This window comes from Pelecanus crispus, chromosome 1 (assembly GCF_030463565.1).
Source record: "Pelecanus crispus isolate bPelCri1 chromosome 1, bPelCri1.pri, whole genome shotgun sequence".
Taxonomy (NCBI): Eukaryota; Metazoa; Chordata; class Aves; order Pelecaniformes; family Pelecanidae; genus Pelecanus; species Pelecanus crispus.
The window spans coordinates 8,070,590-8,090,274 of NC_134643.1; the positions used below are offsets into that span (position 1 = coordinate 8,070,590).

Sequence of the window (19,685 nt, forward strand, 5' to 3'; positions counted from 1 at the left end):
TGACCTATGAGATAGGCTTTCCATAGTTTCCCCTTGAAAATTAATATAGTAGTTCAACAAATTCTTCTTTTCTAGTAATTCTTACTAGTGTTTAACTGAATTTACACACTTCTAGTTCTAGGCCTTAGCAGTGCTTTTATTACTGCCTTCCTTTCCAAAAGTTTTGCATCATAGGTCCGGAATTAGGACAGGCTGTAACAGTTCAGAGATTTCAAGCTTCACCTGAATAGTTGTATCCTGTGCTTTAGTTTAAAATGCTTTAACACTACAAATAAAAATTTCAACATTCAACAAAACACCTAGCAGTATCTGCTTGAAACTGAGGCCAGATGGGATATACCTCCCTTCATTTCAAAATGTGCTTACAGTCATTTAAATTGATGGCTATTTTACTGCTCATCAAAGCATGCAAGAGGAGGGATGATAATTTTATGAAGATAGGCACAAATAGATCTAACAAAAATAATCTCACTTGGTGTCACATGTGGTGGGCTTCAGAGAGTGTATTTCCCTTTTTCTTCCATAGCCTGACAGTTATCAGGTGCCCTTTAATCATTACTGAGCTAAAGTGAACATAAGCAACTCATTTAATCTTCACTCATAAATCCTCCCATTTTTCATTATTACTTTTGCTTTCCTCTGAAGCCAAACCAGTTTATTAATAACTTTTTAGGTTTGGTTTGTATTCTTTCATCAGAGCTCCCCTGATGCCAGGCCCACACAGATCCCCTGACTTCAATCCTCAATTGCAATGGCTGAAAATCTGGCCAGCACTGGATCACTCCCACCCTCTCCTAGTTCTTCCAGTGTGTCCCTCCATCCTCAAGTCTCCCTTCCCAGGTACTTGTTCTCTACCTCCTTCCATTGAGTCCTTCAGCTCTGATGTAACATCTATCAGACTTGAGCAAACTGGTGGTCGTTCTCCCAACAGTGAGTTACTTCTGAAACTAAACTGATGTGTCACTTAAACATTGCTGACATCTTCTGGGTGTTGCTCTCCTCCTTTCCTCAGATATTTAGACTGTCCACACTACTGCAATTACAAATTTTGGTATTTTAAAATATCATCCATGGACAGAAACTGTTAATACCACACTAAGATAAACGGAGTAATTTAAGAATCTCTGCAGATCTAGCAAATATGAATGTGATAGTTCCACTGGCTTCTTCAGCTGTAACTACAACAACTTTTTAAAAGCAAAAAGCGATCTGAAAAACAGGCTGAGTCTCAAATTAAAACAAAACACAGGTTACTGACTCAGCAGGACTCTGCCTAGTTTGATCTCACCCTTCCTTTGCACGCTATTCGGACTGAAAGTTCCTTGGGGCATGGATGGGATTTTATCTTTTCAATGGTCCATAAAGCGTTTAGCCCATTGTTACAGGTACAGAGGGAAAAAAAATAATGTTATCTTTAGCTTTGCAGCAGATTACTCAGAATCCCTCAACTTGGCTCCGCCAATACCCTTTAACTATTTGTTAAAGGCAGACTTTTAAGTAGATGAGGTTCAAGACTACTTATAATTTAATAGCATCACCATAACTCCATACCTTTCAGTAAGACAAGCAGGTACCCCAGAAATGGAGTCCCAGGAAATCAGGAGAGTTTTATTAACAAAAGACATAGTAAGAATATCCTTCCTCCAGTGCTTTCTCAGTTGTTTTAGACTAATAAGCTTCTCGGGAAAAGGCCCATCCTCTCTCTTGATCAGAATCCAATATTCTAGTGGGCCTCTGGAAATAGTATCTGAAGGACTACAGTGGGAGACAGGGCTGGTGGCTTTCGTTTCCTTCAACAAAGACTCTACAGCGTGGTGAATTGCATGTGAAAACTTGGACAAACTGTATCAGTAAATACCTGTACATCTTTCCTGTTGCAATATAACACATTCCTAATGAAAGCACGCAGGCTGCTGATGGAAAACCAAAGGGTCTATTTTCCCATTGAGGCATAGGGGATTTACATTATAATCCCCATTAGCATTGATAGAAATTACCCATGTAAATCTACCATAGGTACTGGAAATGGGAAAAGAGACCACCAATATTTCAAATCAAAGCAGGGTTCTACTGAATTCATACATATTCATGAGGGTTTTTTATTTTCTTTCTATCCTCCCTCCTCTGATCAGTTACTGTATTGTAAGAAACATCTTGTAGAGTGTTCTCAGTCATTGTTCCAAGCACTATCTTTATCATTTTTAGAGGACAAAAGCAACCCTTTTCAACTTGTTATAAATCAATTTTTAATTTTAAAAGGAGAACAGACTTTTTATTTTTATGAAGGAGTCTTTAAAGAGCCATCTCCCTCTCTTTTGGAAGCTAGCCAGCAGGCAAATTTGATACCAGCTTGTATGATTGAGAGAAGGAGACGACACAAATACATTAGTTGCTTCCCCCGTGTGAGTAGCAAGTAGACCAGGACAGTGGTTCTTGCAGCTGGATCTGCTGGGCGTGAATTCACCTGGCGTAACACTGCTATCACAAGTTTATATCTGAAAAGCATGCAAGTGCAATCCACTGAAAACGATCTTGACATAACTAAAAAGCAATTCAGCTGCTGCATCGCTGCCGGATTTGCTACACAACACAAGAAACGAAACTAAAATGTTTTAGACTCTATGAGTTTACTGTCTCTAATAGGGCAGACATGCTATCGCTGTTTATAACCCCAAGATGCTTCCACTAAGCGCAGTGGGTCACAGACATCTACCTTACTTCCTGACTTGTGGTTTGGAATAAATCACTTTGCTTTTCAAGTATCTTCCTACTCTTCCCTCTGCTGCAGCAGTGCCTAGGCTCCCCCCATTCCTCCTTTTCTCTCTTCGTCTATTTTTGCCAGTATCTTTTTCACGACTGCTTTCTATACCAGCACCTATTAAACATCCGTTCCCGCTGTTCCGTGAACCACCTTTACCATGCGAGTAGATAACTATGCTAGTTAGATGGACTTAGATCCCTATTACATTCAAATTTGAGTAATTCACACAGCCTACAACATATATTTTGGCTTCCTATACGGTATCTATCCAATGGACAGAAACAGTTTCTGAACTCGGACCGCCTGCTATAGGTGCCTGGACATCTTCCCAATAACCTTATGTCCTACCTGAACAGGTTTGCTCAGGTGAGTTTAAACACCATGGTAAGTACCCAGTAGTAGTATCTCCTTTGAGATTTGATTGCATTTCTACACCCAGCTTTTAAGGACTTGGTCCATCCTCTGAGTAACATCTAAATTACCAAGTTAGATACTCAGGCTCCCAATGCAAGGGATGGAGGGAACTGGGCACGTTAGAACAGCCACCCAGAAGAGCTGTGTGCTGGGTGAGGAGCAGTTTCAGAGGTTGCTCACAGCCCAGAAATGCATCAGAAGTTTTTCTTTCCTAGAGACTGGGTTCCAGAGCCAAAGCAGCAAAACTGTCCAGCAGGATCACAACACCCCACTCGAGGTAGACACCTAAAATCTTGCTCTCAAAGAGAAATCTTGCTCTCAAAGAGATGTTGTCGCCTTTTCAAAGGTGGCCAGAGGAGAGGGCCCACACCCATCTTTATGTAATAACCTAAAAGACCGCATTCCTTTCTGCAGCAGGACAGCTGCAGAGGGAGGGGTGGACTCCCCCAAGAGCTGGGAGCTTGGACGTTCCTCCTGACAGCCCAGAGGTCGCTCAACCCACCCCTTCTGCTGTCTCACACCCCATTCGAACCTGTAGGAGATCGTAAATCAGCTGAACCCTTCCTCCTTGTATGAAAAATTAAAAAGCTGACATTTTCTTGCATACGGGGCCAAATCCTGTCAACACGTTTCAGCTCACACGCTGAATCAGGCCCCTGAGGGGATAGAGGTGCTGCTCCACCTAGTTTCTGGATTCGGGAACTAGGCACCTGAGCTGTGCAGGCCTGGGCACTCCTGTGCATGCAGAGAACTGTCCCTGCCGGTGCCCAGGGACTCTCAGGGCAGAGGGAGATGTGTGATGAATTTTGGGTCCTTCCACATTTAGAAGGTTGTTACGGTGGGATTTTGACAGCACAGTTTTAGACTTGGATGCTAAATCCCATCAAGTGTTTTCCCCTCTCCTCTGGATCTGCACCTTTAAAATAACACAACTGGTTTTTTGTATTATAAAATAAATAAAATTAGCATGACCTACTGCAACATCTTTCTCCAGGTCAACCGGTACCTCTGTGTGAATCATTGTCACTACAGAGAAACAGTCAATCTGGTGAAACCTAGGGCTGTATGTTTTTTAGTGCAGTGACAGTACTTCCTAAAGGACAGCACTGAGAATAACAACAGTATTTTTCTTTTTAATTGTTACAGGCTATGAGAACTTGTATGCCTTTAGAGAAGGATACACTGCAGATGCTCCTATTGGGAAGTAATAATACCTTCAGAATCAACTGGAAATTGATAATGTTTTCAGATGCAATCTCACAATTTTTTATTTTCCAGAACTTAGAACCTGGGTACCCCTTTAATATAACCACCCCTGTAAATTTAGGGTTGACTATCAGGAGAAAAACTTTCTGAATTGAATTTAGAGCATTAAAGAAGACCTTCAGGAATCTGGCAGTAAAACCTCCATTCTCTGGGACTTAAAACAACAAGAGAAAAGCATTTTAAGGGCACGCTGCCATCTATTTTAGGGCAGAAATCTACTCTCTGCCAGTACAAGATGGACCACGCTCTAGTACACGCTGTTCATAAACTCCATCATCTCTTTTCTCCAATGGCCCCATCGGAATAAAAGCCTAAGGCTGTGATGGGATTTTGTACCTGAAGTTCAGTGGCCAGTTATAAGGCTGATGCCATCCCCTTATGAAAGCCAGTAGAATCCTGCTCCGCAACTGGTGTCACAACAGTGCTACATTACTCATTGCAAAGAGGAGTGGTAGAGGTTGACATTTAATTAGCTATGAATTTAATAACAATGGCAAAAGCTGTTTTAATAAGTACTGTATAGAAATTAAGCCTGTAACAGCATTGAGTAATTCTGTCCTATCACCAGGAATCCATTTTAAAAGCTAAGACAGATGGTAGCAGAATGCACCGTGCCCACTTTCGCACCTTTTCAAAGTGATAACTATGTGCTCATTTTGTAGACTCTGAACTATAACTGATTTCAGTGCAGTGGTACAATAAATCATCACAACAAAGGCAGAATTTTAGTACAGTACAAGGAGAGGAAAAAAAAAAAGTACTACTGTCCGTGTCTAATGCAAATCATACCATTGGATGCCACGGTTCGCGTTTGATTTTGGAACGTTTTGGATCGAGTTCCATACTGCCCTGAAAAATGGCTAGCTTGGGGTGTTAATTCATTCCATGCACCGCTCTGTGAAGGATGAAGGCTCGCCTGGGACTCTGCAGGGGCATTCAGGCGCTGGGCCCAGGCTAAGTCTAAATCTTGGGGCTCCTCCTTCAGTTTTTCTCCTTCTTTGCCAACTCGTTGATAGATTCTTCCAGTGCTGTCATTCAGTAATCTTCTCATCCCTGTAATTTGTTTTTTAATTTCCCGGCTTTCATCTCCTAATGAAAACAGAGCCACAGTTATCACTGTAAATTAGCAGAAACAGTAATGGATAGAGATTAGTGATTTTAGATGCCAATAAGAGTTGGAGTACAAAAATAAATAAATAAAAGACAAGAAAGAAAAGAGATAGTTGAACGGTCGTTGGTATGTACCAGGCTATGCTTTAACACAGCGATGGCTGACACCTCTCGTGGCTGAAAGACCTGCTGAACTTGGCTTTCTTGATGCTATTTCTACAGCTTTGATGAGTAAGATTATTTTTCTCCAGAAGGAAATAATAATAGCTACAGCAGTTTCAAATAAACTATCCTTTTAAGAGACCGATCCTATTCAGGCATTGACATCAGTGGATATTTTCCCCAAGTAAAGCCTAAAGGATCTGACCCTTTATATATCAGTTTGGTATATGCTGAAGGATAGATCCCACAAAGAAAAAATAAACCACAAAAACCACCACACCACACACACACAGAGCAACACTCCATCTATTGATTTTAATGAACAGGATCAGTTCCTTAGTCCACAGAATTTAGTAATACTGGATTATACAGGAATAAATTAAAAAGCAGCTAACACGCGTATAACTGTATATAGCCTAACTGCTGGATGTCTTAAAAATGTAGATTATGAAAGCGAAACAAAAATATATACAACAAAAATGTGACTGTTCCAAATGAATTAAAGGCCTTTAAATAATAACAATTACATGCTTTAATACTCCTGGCACCATTTAAGTATTAATTTTATGTATGAAACTGCTGATTGCACAATGAATGTATGTGTTTTGGGCAGATAGTAGCTATTTTTGCTCGTTAAAGCATACATTACATTTCACTAGCAATAAGGAAGTGTTCATAGCCCCTTCTGAAATAAGAAGCTTCTATTTTTTTTTCCACTAGTAATAGAAAAATCAAACATCCTAAGCAAATGGAATAACGAAGATCGAGAAATTGATGAATCAACCTTCCTTTATAGCATACTTAATACAGTAATACTTGGTAACCTCTATTCAATTTACATTCGTGCTTCCCAAAGTAAACCTATTTTTGGCAAATCGATAGTGCAAGGGAAACCTCAGAAGAAAAAACCCAGCCCTCCAAAAACCAAGATGCAACCTGCATCGTCTCTGGTTCAACAGGTATTTGAAAGTGTGCTGATACCAGGCATGTGAACAATTTTATCAATTCAACAGCACTACTCAGTTGCCTAAACTTAGGCGCAGGCTTAGAGAGCTGGCTACAGCAGACAGCTACGGGAGCATCGACCCCCTCCCCAACGCAGGCCAGGCTCAATGCGGCTGGGACACGTTGCAAGCCCGGCGTACCCAGGGTCATGCGGTACCCAAAAGATGGATTTTTTTTTTTGGTCCAGGAGGTGAATAAGCAGAAGGGGAGACGAGCTGTACGATCTGCTCCAGCCTCTGCTGAAGCACAGCATCTCCCACTCGACCTGGCGCACCGGTGCCCTGGGGCAGGGCCAGCTGGCTTCAGCCCAGCCCGACCCAGCGAGGAGAGCGGGCGGTCTGCAAGAAAGCTCCTAGTCCAAACTTAGAAAAATATTTGTCAACCCCATACAGCGATACTCTAGCACCATTTCCACTCCAGCTAAACCGGTGAGAAAAACCCTTTGCAAGGAAGTTCTGCTTTGTATCAATTTTGTTGGTTTGCCTGCAGAATTATGCGTGCAGTTTAATCAAGAAATCACAGCACCAATTCCTTTAAAATGACTCTTTTTGGCCCCAACCCAACCCGCGGTTGACTGTTTGCGGTTCCCAACCTCGAGAGGCCGCAGCATACCACCGGGCTCCAATTATCGGGATACTCAGACCCGTACACTGAAGACTGCCTTTCTCCCGTACGCGGCTGTGTCTGCCCATATCCAAGCTTCAAACACTCCCATGACACCCGAGTGTGAAACAATCCCTTACCATCGTACCATTTAGCAGTACACTGGGCTCTCAGAGTTTTACGTTGGCAGTTTGGGTTTGTATTCAATAGCAAAATGTATCTGAATATCCAAAAACAAGCTTCCCACCCACCTCCTCCTGTTGGGTGTAGTGACTGCATGCTTGTCAGGTGACACACTGTTGGAAAGATTAAATTTCCCTTACCCAATTACATAAAATATTAATGTTAATTGAGCTTATTCAGCCTCGATTCTGGTCCCTTGCTCCTTCATATGGAGGCCTTCCTAAACAGTGACATGAGCATACTTACTTCCAAATAGAAATAACCCCTATATTTATGTTACAGCAAACCCTGAACTTGCATCCTACGTAAGCATGTCTCTGTGTTTAGGTAGCTCCCTAGTTAAAACTGGGGGATTCCCCCTTTGTGAACTTGTTTGTTGGGTGTTTTTCTGGTTTTTAGGGTTTTATTTGGGGTTTTTGGTGGTGGTGGTTTTTTGTTTGCCTTTTTTTTGTTGATTCCCTCCCCACCCCCCCCCACCCCCCCCAAATATGTCTTCTGTTTTGTAAGGAAGGGCATTAAAAAGATACAGGCTATAAGCTTGACTTAGTTTTCAGTGCAAGTTTACATCCCCCCTCTCCCAATTACGACCTTTTACAGCTTTGAATTTGTAAGTGGCCAGCGACAGCAGCATCCTTCCTGACACGAGCGGAGCGTGGCTGGTGTTTCACCGAATCTGCAGGGAGGCGCGGGAGCAGTAACAGATTTAACTTCTTGCTCCCTGGTTATCTCATTTGGCTATTAGCTCTAGAGCCCAACGACAGTGCTTTGTTATTGGCTATTCCACTGCTGCTGATTTTCACAGATAACAACCATGTAATTTAAAAATGAAAAAAAAAAAAAAAAAAAAAAAAAAAAGGAAGATGGGGCACAGAGAGAAAACCAAACAGCTCAAGCTACTATGTCCTACGGAAGAGCCAGACTTCCTTTTTAAATGCTGAATGGGATATCCAGCACCAAAAAAATCCAGTTTTTTACATAAAAATCTACGTTACCCATCTGTGAAAAGCCTCCTGAAATAGATGTTGAGGCCTGAGAGGAGTGGTGCGTATTTCAGCCTCTCCCTGTATCCCTGTACAAGTACCAGGAGTCCCTGCCTCTCCCGAGGAGGTGGGGATGCCCCCGACCGGCAGGCTACAGGTTTTGCTGTTTGGATTCCCCATGTAATCCCTTTGGTTTTACCTGAAACCAATGAATTTACTTGCGAAACACTAAAATACTTACAAAACACTACTCAAAATAGATAAGCATGGCAAATTACAGCCCTACTTAGGAACTTATATGTAAAGATGATAATAGTCGTAACAAAAATGTATTAACAATTTTTTAAAATTACTGTTTCTATGATGGCCCATTATATACAACCCATTTTTTCCACATGGCCTGACTGTAATCTTATAAAACAAAAAAGGCAAAACAAAGCCCTTTCATAAATACTCATATATTCATAAAAAGTAATTTCCCCAAAATTCATTTCAATCTCTTTCCTTACTGAAAGTATACACAGTATAAAAACTTCCTGCTTTCAAAGTTGTAAAAATGTTACAAATTACAAATGCACAAATGTAAACTAGAACTGTCCTAGGATGAAGTAGCATCCACATTGTAAGTGTGCACCCATCTGAAGCAACAGACCTGTAAACAACTGCAGTTAACAATTATCGATAATTCATTAATTCCATTCTCTGCCCTTACATGCCCGACCATCGTTTCACTATTATGCTTATTAACCTTAGTATAAATACAGCACACTGCCTACAAACAAGTTATTACACTTTTCTGAATAATTTGTCAAATATTATCATACTGCTACAAAGAATGATAAAATTATATGCAACCATACCCATATGTTAAGATATTAATTTTATTCTAGTATTAAAGAAGTGGCAACCAAAACTGTAATTAATGGATGTGCTTTAAAGTGTATAAATGAGTGAATAAACATTGGACAATCATCTGTTTTTACTGTTTTCTTGCGTTGACTTATATAAACAAATAACCATAATGTTCTCTTGGCCCAATACTTAGCAATTAATTTCTTTATTTTTAAAATTTATGTTTCTCATGTGTTTTGGAAAAAATTCATGAGTAGTGACTTTTTTTAATACAGTTTGACTCTCTATGAACTAGCATCTAATTTTATGTTGTGTTGCGTTTTGGCAGATGAAACTCTTACAGAAACCTTTCCTTTCTTGGCTACACAAATAGGGCTTTTTCCTCCATCAGGCTGCCCACTGAAGGTACTCTGTATCTCACAGATTTCCACCTTTGTGTCAAATGAGGTGGAAATTGGTGGATTTGTTCAGAAGCTATCGGGAGGATAGGAACAGCAGTGACAGAAAGCTAGACAAGCACATGTGAGCTGACAACATTAGCCTGGTTTGTAAGGAAACAAGTCTTCAGAGGTGAGAAAAAGTGGAAGTTGATGCATACGGCTTGCAAGCTCAATAAAAAATAATAAATAATTGCAACGGGTTACATAATCAAACATATTAAATGCCAGTTTATTAGACACCACTTGAATGCTGCCCTTCCTGGAAGAGGGCCAGCGAAACTCGGCTGCCGTGTCTGAAGATTTTGTAAGGGTGAATTCAGAGCAGCTCAAGGAACCGGGAGGCACATGCACGCACAGCACACGTCTCCGGTGCACAGCCAGGCTGAACTCACCAAAACACCTTTTTCAATGCTACATGGTATTCAAGTATTTCCTTTATCCTGGAAGGGAGCTAAGCATCCCTTCTCAGCAAAAACTATATCCACATCAAACCGTTAACTTTCAAAACTCAAGATATTTTTTGCCACTGTCACCTTGTACCACAAGTGGTCCTGAAATAGAAAATTGTGAAGGTCAGCATGGGGAAAATAGAGGAGCAACGTGCATGATTCCTTATCGGATCAAAGGTTTCCTGAATCACAGGGAAAGCTGTCGTGACTGCTCTGTGGATAATCTGAATCAGGTATCTGTGTAGCTAAATTGATGGGGTAAGCAAGCTTTTCTCACATAAGCGATTCCCCAGTCTTTGCTGGCATACAAGAACCTATACTGAACAAGTAACACAGGCAACAACACGCTTTGCAAATTAAAAACCTAAACCCCAAGTCAGCAGGGAGAGCAGTGGTCACAAACAATGTCAGCGGGTCACGCAAGCAACATGAGTTATGAGCTGGGGAGTTTGACTACCCTAAGCTAACATATAGGGACATTTAAACTGTCTTAGTTGAGGCATCTTAGCAGTGCTCTAAAATGTCATTTAAAAGCACTTACCTATCTTCATGTCACCACACAAAGCACTAAGATTATACCTGCAGGAAAACTGGAACACCCTCAAATTAGACCCCCTACTACCAAAGCAAGCATGGAAGTACACGGGTTGATTGACACCCCTGCCTACGACGAGACACAGAAAGTTAATAAGCATCACAAACACTAACGTAAACAAAGCAATTCGGAGAATCAAAACCAGGATCAGACCCTGGGACCATTCAGGATTTGGAGGATTGTTTCTCTGGAAGCTGGATCAGCCTAGGTGGCCCAGTCACCACCACCACCAAATAACTCTTCTGAAGAGCTTGGTGGAACAGCTTCAAAACACCCAACAAGGAGCAGATACAGAAGCATAAGTTACACACTTTCATGGCACAATGAAACAGTTAAATCACTCAGGAAAGGACAAGTGAACAACTGATCAATAACTGTATATATTAACAGGGTCATATTATTAAAAAAATAGTAATGGATATGCAACAACTTCCCCCAGTTTCTGGAAATATGAAGCATGCTTCAGCCCCAAAGGGAAATGCTTTATGAAGTTAGATCATTGGAGAACATAGATATATAAAATAAACTTTTATGCGGTCTTAATTTCAGAAGCTACTATTGCAACAATCAATATAATTCTGTTAAAAGTAACAAGTAACTTCACAGTCTTGTGTTAAGTCAACTTTTTCTCTGTGAATAAATTGCAAAGCATATTATTTCTGGGACAGAATAAATTCTTGAAATTAGTAACTTATGCATTGCTCCCCTGCTCCAAGAATACATTATTTATTTTTGCCATGACATAGCGAAGTTATTAATCTGCTGCCTTCCATTTCAACAATGCGAAATGCTGTAAAAAGCACAGACACCTGCATTACAGTACATTTCAGTTCCACTTTATATCAGTCATAAACATCTCTGTTTTGGACAACTCTTCAAAACAAATGCTCCAAGCACACTGTGCATAGCATTCGATTTTATGAAACTATAAAAGTTCTTCACTGTTAATTACACAGACAAATGTCTCATCACACATTTGGTTACCAGGATAATATAATTAGTTTTCTACATTAACCTTTCAAACATAGAGCCTGAATTTCAAGTTGAAAGCACTGTAAAAACACTCAGTCTGGAGGTATATTGTATTTCTGCTTTTTTTGTGATCATAATAAAATATTAAGACTGGAAAAAAAACCCCAATGTGGTGCATGCAAATGATATTTTTTCATAGACAAGCTAGGTTTAACCAGCGTTGTACACAAGATACGGTTGTACTGTCCCCTCATGGGCTTGTCCAAGTCTGGGCTAGAAGCCCTGGGACAGAAAGGTTTATGCTGATAACTGGTAAAAGCTGAAGTCACGTCTGTCTTAAATCTTGTCCATATTCAAGGTTTAAGCACTTCACTTCAGGCTGCCTCCTCCTTTTCAGGTTGAGCAGTCTCTCCTGGTACCAGCTAACAAAGCCCTTTCCTTCAAAACAAAAGAGATGCCAGTCCTCACCTGCAAAATTCAGTACTGGTATCTGCCCTCGAATTTTGCAAACTCTTCCACTGAATCACATAAGCAACCTTTCTAAGCTTACCAAGATCCATTCACAAAGCAGTTGGGCTTTATACCATCGCAACCATCAGAGGTCATGTCCAGTACCATGTTCCTCTAATTGCGCTAAAGCTTCCTCCAATTTGCAGTCTACATTTGCACAAAGCCACGTTTCACCCATCTGTGCTGGTGCAAAAAAGACCATCTAGGTTCAACAGGTCTTTCCGGACATTTGATCCTTAATTCATTTGCCTATTAAACAAATTGCATTCTTCTGATTTACTCATTTACCCTAGAAGCTCCCCTCTTCTCAACAGTGCATCTCTTCAGTTTGAGTTCATTGTTCTCAACTGTGCAACCAAAACATACGCACATCCTATTCCAGATAAAGCTTTACTCGTTCATAAAATGGCATTAACATTTCACCTTTTCTAAAGGTAATAGTTTCAGTGATGTATCTTAGCATCCATTCACATACTAAAGGCTGCCTCACATTGAGGTTTCAACAGCTGATCCCATGGATTAGTTAAAACACCTAAATTGGAGAACAAACTTGACTCTAAACGAACAAGTTGGAGTGAACATCCTTCTGGGATGAGTTTTGGCATAAAACAGTGAAATCAAGTCAAGCAGCAATTATACCCTGAGACTCCTTATTAGTGGACAGGACATCAAGCTGCGGAAAGTGTTGTGATCCCACCATCCCTGAAGCATAATGGAAAATTACTCCATGCAATGTGATTTTTTTTTTTAAAGGAAAGCTGGAATGCCAAATGCCACTCATCCCAGATCCCTGCTGATGGTGGGAGCTCAGATTTTGAGTGCTTTCAGTTGAGTTCAGTCCCTGACACTGCTTTCCCTACATCTCAGATCAATGCCTTTGCACTAGGAATCTGGACAGAAGTGGACACCAAAGTAAGCTATTGAAAATAAAGTGGAGAAGGTTGTGTGAGCTCTGAGTAACTTACAGAATTGAACCCAACCCCCAAGGTGGGGGGGGAGGGGGAAAGCCTCGTCTACAAATCTTGCATGGTCATACGTCATTCAGCCTTGTCAAAACCAACATGCTTTGAGGAAATCTGAAAGTGGGACACTCAAGACATCACCAGGAAATAGCACCTTTTTCTTCTCATAGCAATTGAAGGTGGGCTCCCAGGACTGCAACTCTGTGCTTCAGTACCTGATAAAGAAGATCCTTAACAAGACTCACATTCTTAAAGGTTAAATTCTGACCGGCTCTTGAAATAGGTGAACTTTAGGCACTCAAATGCCAGAGCACATTCAGTCACAATGAAAAGCTGGGCATACTCAAAAAAACCCCCAAAACACACCCACACAGCCATATCAAAATCAAGTGGTCTGACTCATGGCACAGATGTCAAAGAACAGACTCCTGCACATTCTTAGAAGCATCCTGGCTTAAGCAACTAGATGCCTAACCCCTGCCAAAGCTTTATCATGATTTAGGGTTGGAAGAGACAGCGTTCAAAGTAAACCTCCGTGGAGCTCACTCCATCAGGTTTACCAGACTTCACCAAAAGTGCTTACAGAACACAAAATCCAAACACAAAGCACAGCAGCCACCTTTGCTTCTCCCTGGAAATGGGTGAGGTGAGGAAATATTGGCTCAAAATCCTAATGGCGAGAAGCTGAGAAGGGAATTTAACACAGCTCTCACCACCGTGTAAATATCCCAACCACCAGAAGATTCCACACTGCCCAAGACGTCCTCCTTTTCTCTCCCATTTGCTGGTGACCTCTAGAAGAGGATGGGGCACTAGGAACTACGGAGACAAAGGCATGATTCTGCGCACAGACTGACTTCAGGGGCTGATTCACACACTTGGAACCAATTCCTCTTGCTGGCTCCAGGGGGCAACACGCACAGACTACAGAAACCTTAAATCACCCTACAAAAATGTTTAGGCTCCTGGTGCAGTTAAGAAGAGGCAGATGCTTCCAAATTTCTTGCTGCAAAGGCACCTGCTTTCTCCAAAGCCTGAGCAAGGTGTCCAAGAGCTTGCTTTATACAGCAAGAGTCATTACTGTAGCTCAAAAATCCAGCCCTTACTCCTCTGAATTTGGCCTGCCAAATTTTTGCCAAGAGCTGCAGTACCCAGGTGAGGTCCCAGCTACGACAGGAGGGGGCTGGAAGCAGGAAAGGAAGCAGCACTCTACAGCTGAGGAGTTAGACAGGACAAAAAGCACACAGACAGGAAAGATAAAGGTTCATTGATAACCAGTCCTCTCATGCTATAGTATCTATCATGCCGCAGACTCTATATTACTTCTCCATTTTCTTTACACATTTTTAACTGTTGATTTAATTTAATTTTGCCATGGCAGGATTAGCAGGCAGGCTACAGAGGTGAAAGGACATTACATTAAGACAGCACATTAATCCTCTATCCCACCCAAGGCAGAAGCAAAACCAAACAAATAGCAGCTTCCTGGAAATTGAATTTCTGTTATCCAGATGTCAAAGATGTAATACCCCAATTACACAAACTATTGCCAGTGAAGCATGCCAGCGAATATGCAATGTAAATGGGGTGAGCACAGAGCTGCAAAACTGCAGAGTCAGCATCTGGCTCTCTGAGTGAGTGATAATTAGCACTGTGTGTAGACACTAATAAACATTTATGTCTGAAATTACAACTTTTAGCAGTGTTAATAAAGGATATATTGGCAATTCGTAGAATAAAAGGGTCTTGAAAAGAACGTCATATTAAACAATGGCAGGCGCTTCCTGTGCTTGCACAGAGATTTTTTTCCTCCCTAATTGCAAATGGCCACGCTATGTTGCTCGGAAATTAATCAACACAAGCACATACCTAAAAAAACTGGTTGTGTTTCTTTGGTCTCCCCATTAACATCATTGCTGTAGTCAGAGATCTTATATATCTCATGATGGTAATCTGGAATGAAAAACGATAAAAAAAATTAGAACTCAAGTGATCTGGAAAAAATGAACACTGAACACATTGCTACAGTTTTACTACATAATTTATCAATATATCTGCAGTTTATTTCATGTACATCAAACTAACCACAGAAAATGTGCTCTGTATCAGCACCTCCTAAAAAAAACTTTGCCCACACTGGAGAGACTCAGCTCAAATATTTCACAGATTTTAGGGAATAGCTACGCCTGCCCTAAATTACTGTGTTCATTTTCACAGCAAATTATCCCACCAGATGCCAATTATCTGGCTTCTTGCTCTACAGATGGAAAGCAGATTTATAATGAAAACTTTACCTTACCAGAGACCAAGGGAAACTTTCAAACTTCACCTCAATCAGAAAATCAGCACTGTACATTAGGGCTGCATCATTCAGCTATACTGACTCATCTTGGTGTCACTGGCCTCTGAATTCTGAAGAAAGGAGGATCAGGGACACCTTAGGATATTCACCTATAGAAACTAACATCTCTGATAACCCCAAGAATAAACATTAGCATCTTGTATTCAGAGATGTTACAGGATTTAAAAAAAAAATCACCACTGAATTTCTATTTCAAATAAAAGAATATTTTTCTGTGAAGATCTCCGCTGTAATCCCAGGCAGGTGTTCAGTAAAACCAGAGCTTTGTTTACATGTGTGTACAGAGGGAATAGTAAGTCCAAGGAAAAAAAGAGAAGTCTAAAGGCAGCTCTCCTGGATGCTATTTCTGACTCTGCTACTGGCACACGCTTTGTCCTTCGGCAAATCGCTCAAGACTGAACAATATATTCAGTGTCTTGAAACAGCCACCTCTCCACCTAATTCCTTTAACACCCTCCCAGTTCCCAACGCTCTCAGCTACTCCCTCCATAAACTGGTTTTTATGTTTACCCACCTCACAAAAAGCGAGGTAGAGATTAACTTATGGAAGAGCACTTTGGGGGATTCACTTAAAAGGCACAACAGAAGCGGAGGGTGGCATAAGCAGCTCTTTCTGCCAGGAGCAGCACACCTGCACCTCTGACAAAACAGTAACAGGAGCAGAAAGGTCTCCTGGAAGCCAAACTTCTTTTTGTTATGTGCTGTTTATTTGTACAGCACGACTGTCTCGAGGGCACAAGAGGAGGAACAACCCAGTAAGTAAACTAGAATCAAACCTAACACAGCGACGCAAAAGAAAGAAAAGAGCCTGGAAAGAAAATGAGGGGAAAAAAAACACAACAGGGAGTTGGAGAGGTCAGCGACGAGGTGCCATGCAAAGGGTTCCTCTGCCTACCGAGCACGCCCAGCGAGTAAAACGAGTAAAGGTGAAGTTTGAGATACGACATCAAGGAAGTAAAGGCTCCTTTCACAAGGCTAAAACTATGGGATTTATGCCGACTGCCCTCCACGGTCATTAGCTGTCCTGCTGAGGAGGGGGAGTGATGGAGCGGCTGGGTGGGCAGCCGGTGGCCAGCCAAGGTCAGCCCACCTCACTCTGCATTTTCATCCTCTCAAGGGTGTCCAAGAGCTGCTAGGAGTGAGTATGTGGAAACTAGGAATTAAATGACTTACAGACTCACGGTCCTTAGATATATAGATTACACGTGGTTTCTTCGCTGGCACTTCCCTCTGTACATCCAGCTGGTCACAATATCCTTCTGATCTACAGCTGTTGCCTTAAAGTCACCACATTTCACCCCAGAGGCAGCTGCGTTTTAGTGCAGGAATGGATTTCCTCTCGATCTGGTCATTATTGATCATCTCGTTAAGGGGCTCTGAAGTTTTTTGGGGGGACAGAATAAGCACTGTACGGGCACACATCATTAACAGATGGTGTGTTACCAACGAATCGACACAGCATACCCTTTTCTGTTTGGTTTCCTTCTTCTGCCTCAGATGTCACAGTCCAGGCGCTGCGAAATCCGCATCAATTTCACAACAGCAAACACCAAACTGTGACATTACAGAATGACTCCAGCAAGAGGCAAAGGCCAATTACAAGAGACAACTATTTATACATAATTATCTTTCTAATCAACTGTGATAGAAAAAGAGTATGCAAGTGCAGACTCACATGCAAAACGTGATTTTTATCTCCTCCATTCTCCAAGTACAAAGACATAATTTTCTCTCTAGGATGTGTTTTTAGAGTAGCCTTCTATTTGACTTTCCCCATCCACAAAGAGAGCCCAGATAAAATAAGAATTACTAATAATGTACCACCATAACTGAATTTACCTATTAAAACAAGGTTAAATAGATTGTCTTATGCTCTGAGGCATATCTAAACCTGTGACGAGTGGCAACTAAGAACTGACAAAATAGTCATCTATTTCTGATAGTACACATATTCTTTTTACAGCTCCCTTAGGACAGAAATAAAACCACGTCTTCAATTTCAGTTTTGCTTTTCCACGTTTCACTTTCACCCCCCCAGGCTCCAGCCCAGTCCTGCACTAACTCTGCCTCTGAGTTGGGAGCATGTTCGATATCAAAACCCCACAAACCAAACCTGCTCTCCGTAGAAACTGAACCCTCGGCAGGTTTGCTAATGCATACAGACCTCCAATACGTTTCAGACAGGTCTGCTGGGTCACTGCCCCTCTAGTTTTTAACTAAGGGAGTATGTGTGATACTCCAGACCCCCCTACAACGATACAGCAGTCATTATTTACTATTCCTACCAAGTGAGTTTATTTCCATCTTTAAATTTCTTCACGCCAAACACGATTTTGCCGAGCACCTGCAAAGACATCGCTCTTCAGACAGCAAGTCTTGACACCTGCGTGCGTGTCCCCCCTTTCCCAAGTGTGACATTACATCCAAGCAGTCACCTGCCTTGAACTTGGCATGCAGGACACACACGGCGTTTCATGGAGATATTCCCGTCCAATACTTGGAAACACAAAAGGAAAAAAGATCGCAAGCCAAATCCATTAGGGCAAAAAGATCTCATCGGCCGGAGAAGGCATAAAGCCCCAACCAAAATAAATCCCTGCGGCTGGGAAGTCCACCTGTTAAAATGCCTACCAGCGCCTCTATCTTTTCATTATTTATTATTTAAAAAACCCCAACAACAAGACAAACACAGAGCTGTGCTTCTTCCCTGACATGAATCCAAATATTTCCCCTCGCAATCCCTTTTAAAAAAAATCCTCTTTTCCAAAAGCAAACACACCCCGAGTGAACAAGTTACACGCCAGCGGCTCTCCCCTGCCCACGTACAATTAATTAGCTGCGTGGATTTTTAATAAAGCAACCTCTATTCGGCTTTCCTTTGAAATACGCGGATGTACGCAGTCAAGGGGAGGAAAAAAACACCCAAAACACAATAAATCCACAGGAGTTGAATACTAAGAAGGTCGGCTGCTGCTCAAGTGTCATTATTTTTTGCTCGCTTCCCGATTTTACCTTTTCTCCACCTCCCCCCACCCCCCAAAGCAGGATTTACCACGAAACAAGATCCAACTTTATTTTGTGCAAGATCTACCTGGAGAAAAAAAAAAAAAACAAAAAACAAACACGTCCACCTTTCTGGGGTGGCTGGGGGGGGGGGAGGGTGTTTTTGAAACAACACGTAACACACTCGCAAAAAAATAATTTAAAAAAAGAGTGGGGGGGTTTAAAAAACAAATAATAGAAGGCGTGCAGTGGTTTCGGGGAGTTGAGGCAGATTGCGGAGTTAAAGAGGAGGCGCGGGCAGGGAGAGGCGTTGCGGGGAGCGGGGCACCGGCGTTTCATAACCCCCGCTCCCCCCGGCGCCGGAGTCCGGGCTGCCCCCGGCGAGGGAACAAAGCCCGGGCCGCCCCCGCCGCCGCCGCCGCCCCTTACCTTCGTTGATCAGTTTAAAGCTTTGGGATTTCCTGCTTCTCTTCCTCTGGGTGAACTCCATGCTGCGGGCAGGAAGGAGCGGGGCGGCCGGGCGGCCAGCCGGCGGCGGCGGTGGCAGGACCAAGGTCCGTCTCTTTAATCAGCAAAACACGCGGGGGCTGGGAGACGGCGGCTCCGGCGGCGAATAAAGGGATCCGGGACAAGTTGGCTCCGGTCTCCCCCCCCCCCCTCCCCCGTGCCTCCCGCCCCAAACTTTGAGGGAAAGCGGGGTGCGGCGGGGGGAGCCCGCGGGGCGATGCCGGGCAGCGCCGCCGCCGCCTTCCCCCCCGCCGGCTGCGCGGCCGCGGCCCGGCGGCGAAGGGCGGCCCGCAATGGCTCGCCGCCGGCTCCGGGACCCCGGTGCCACCTGCTGGGGGAAGGCGGCGCGCAGCCCGGCGCGCCCCGCGGCGGTTCCGCCGGCCCCGGCCCTGAGCCGCCACCCCGAGGCCGGCCCGTCGCCACACGGCAGGCCGGGCAAGGCGGCCGGCGCCGCCGGGCCCCGCCGCGGGGGCGGCGGAGAGGGGGGCTGGCGGGAGAGGGGCCGAGAGGGCAGCGCCATTTTGTGTGCCCCCTCCCGCCGCCTCCCCG

At 42.9% G+C, this 19,685-nt stretch overlaps 1 protein-coding gene across 1 annotated transcript in view; it reads right to left on the reverse strand.

Annotated features, from left to right (window-relative positions):
* BEND7 (BEN domain containing 7) overlaps window positions 1-19,119 on the reverse strand; it is a 45,279-nt gene extending 26,160 nt beyond the window's left edge. Inside the window, exons 1-3 of the mRNA XM_075726283.1 lie at window positions 19,059-19,119; window positions 15,134-15,217; window positions 5,231-5,530 (exon numbers count right to left, since the gene is read on the reverse strand). Of these exons, the coding sequence (XP_075582398.1) occupies window positions 5,231-5,530; window positions 15,134-15,217; window positions 19,059-19,119 (445 nt within the window). The remainder of the gene's footprint in view (window positions 1-5,230; window positions 5,531-15,133; window positions 15,218-19,058) is intronic.
* Window positions 19,120-19,685: the final 566 nt, after the last annotated feature.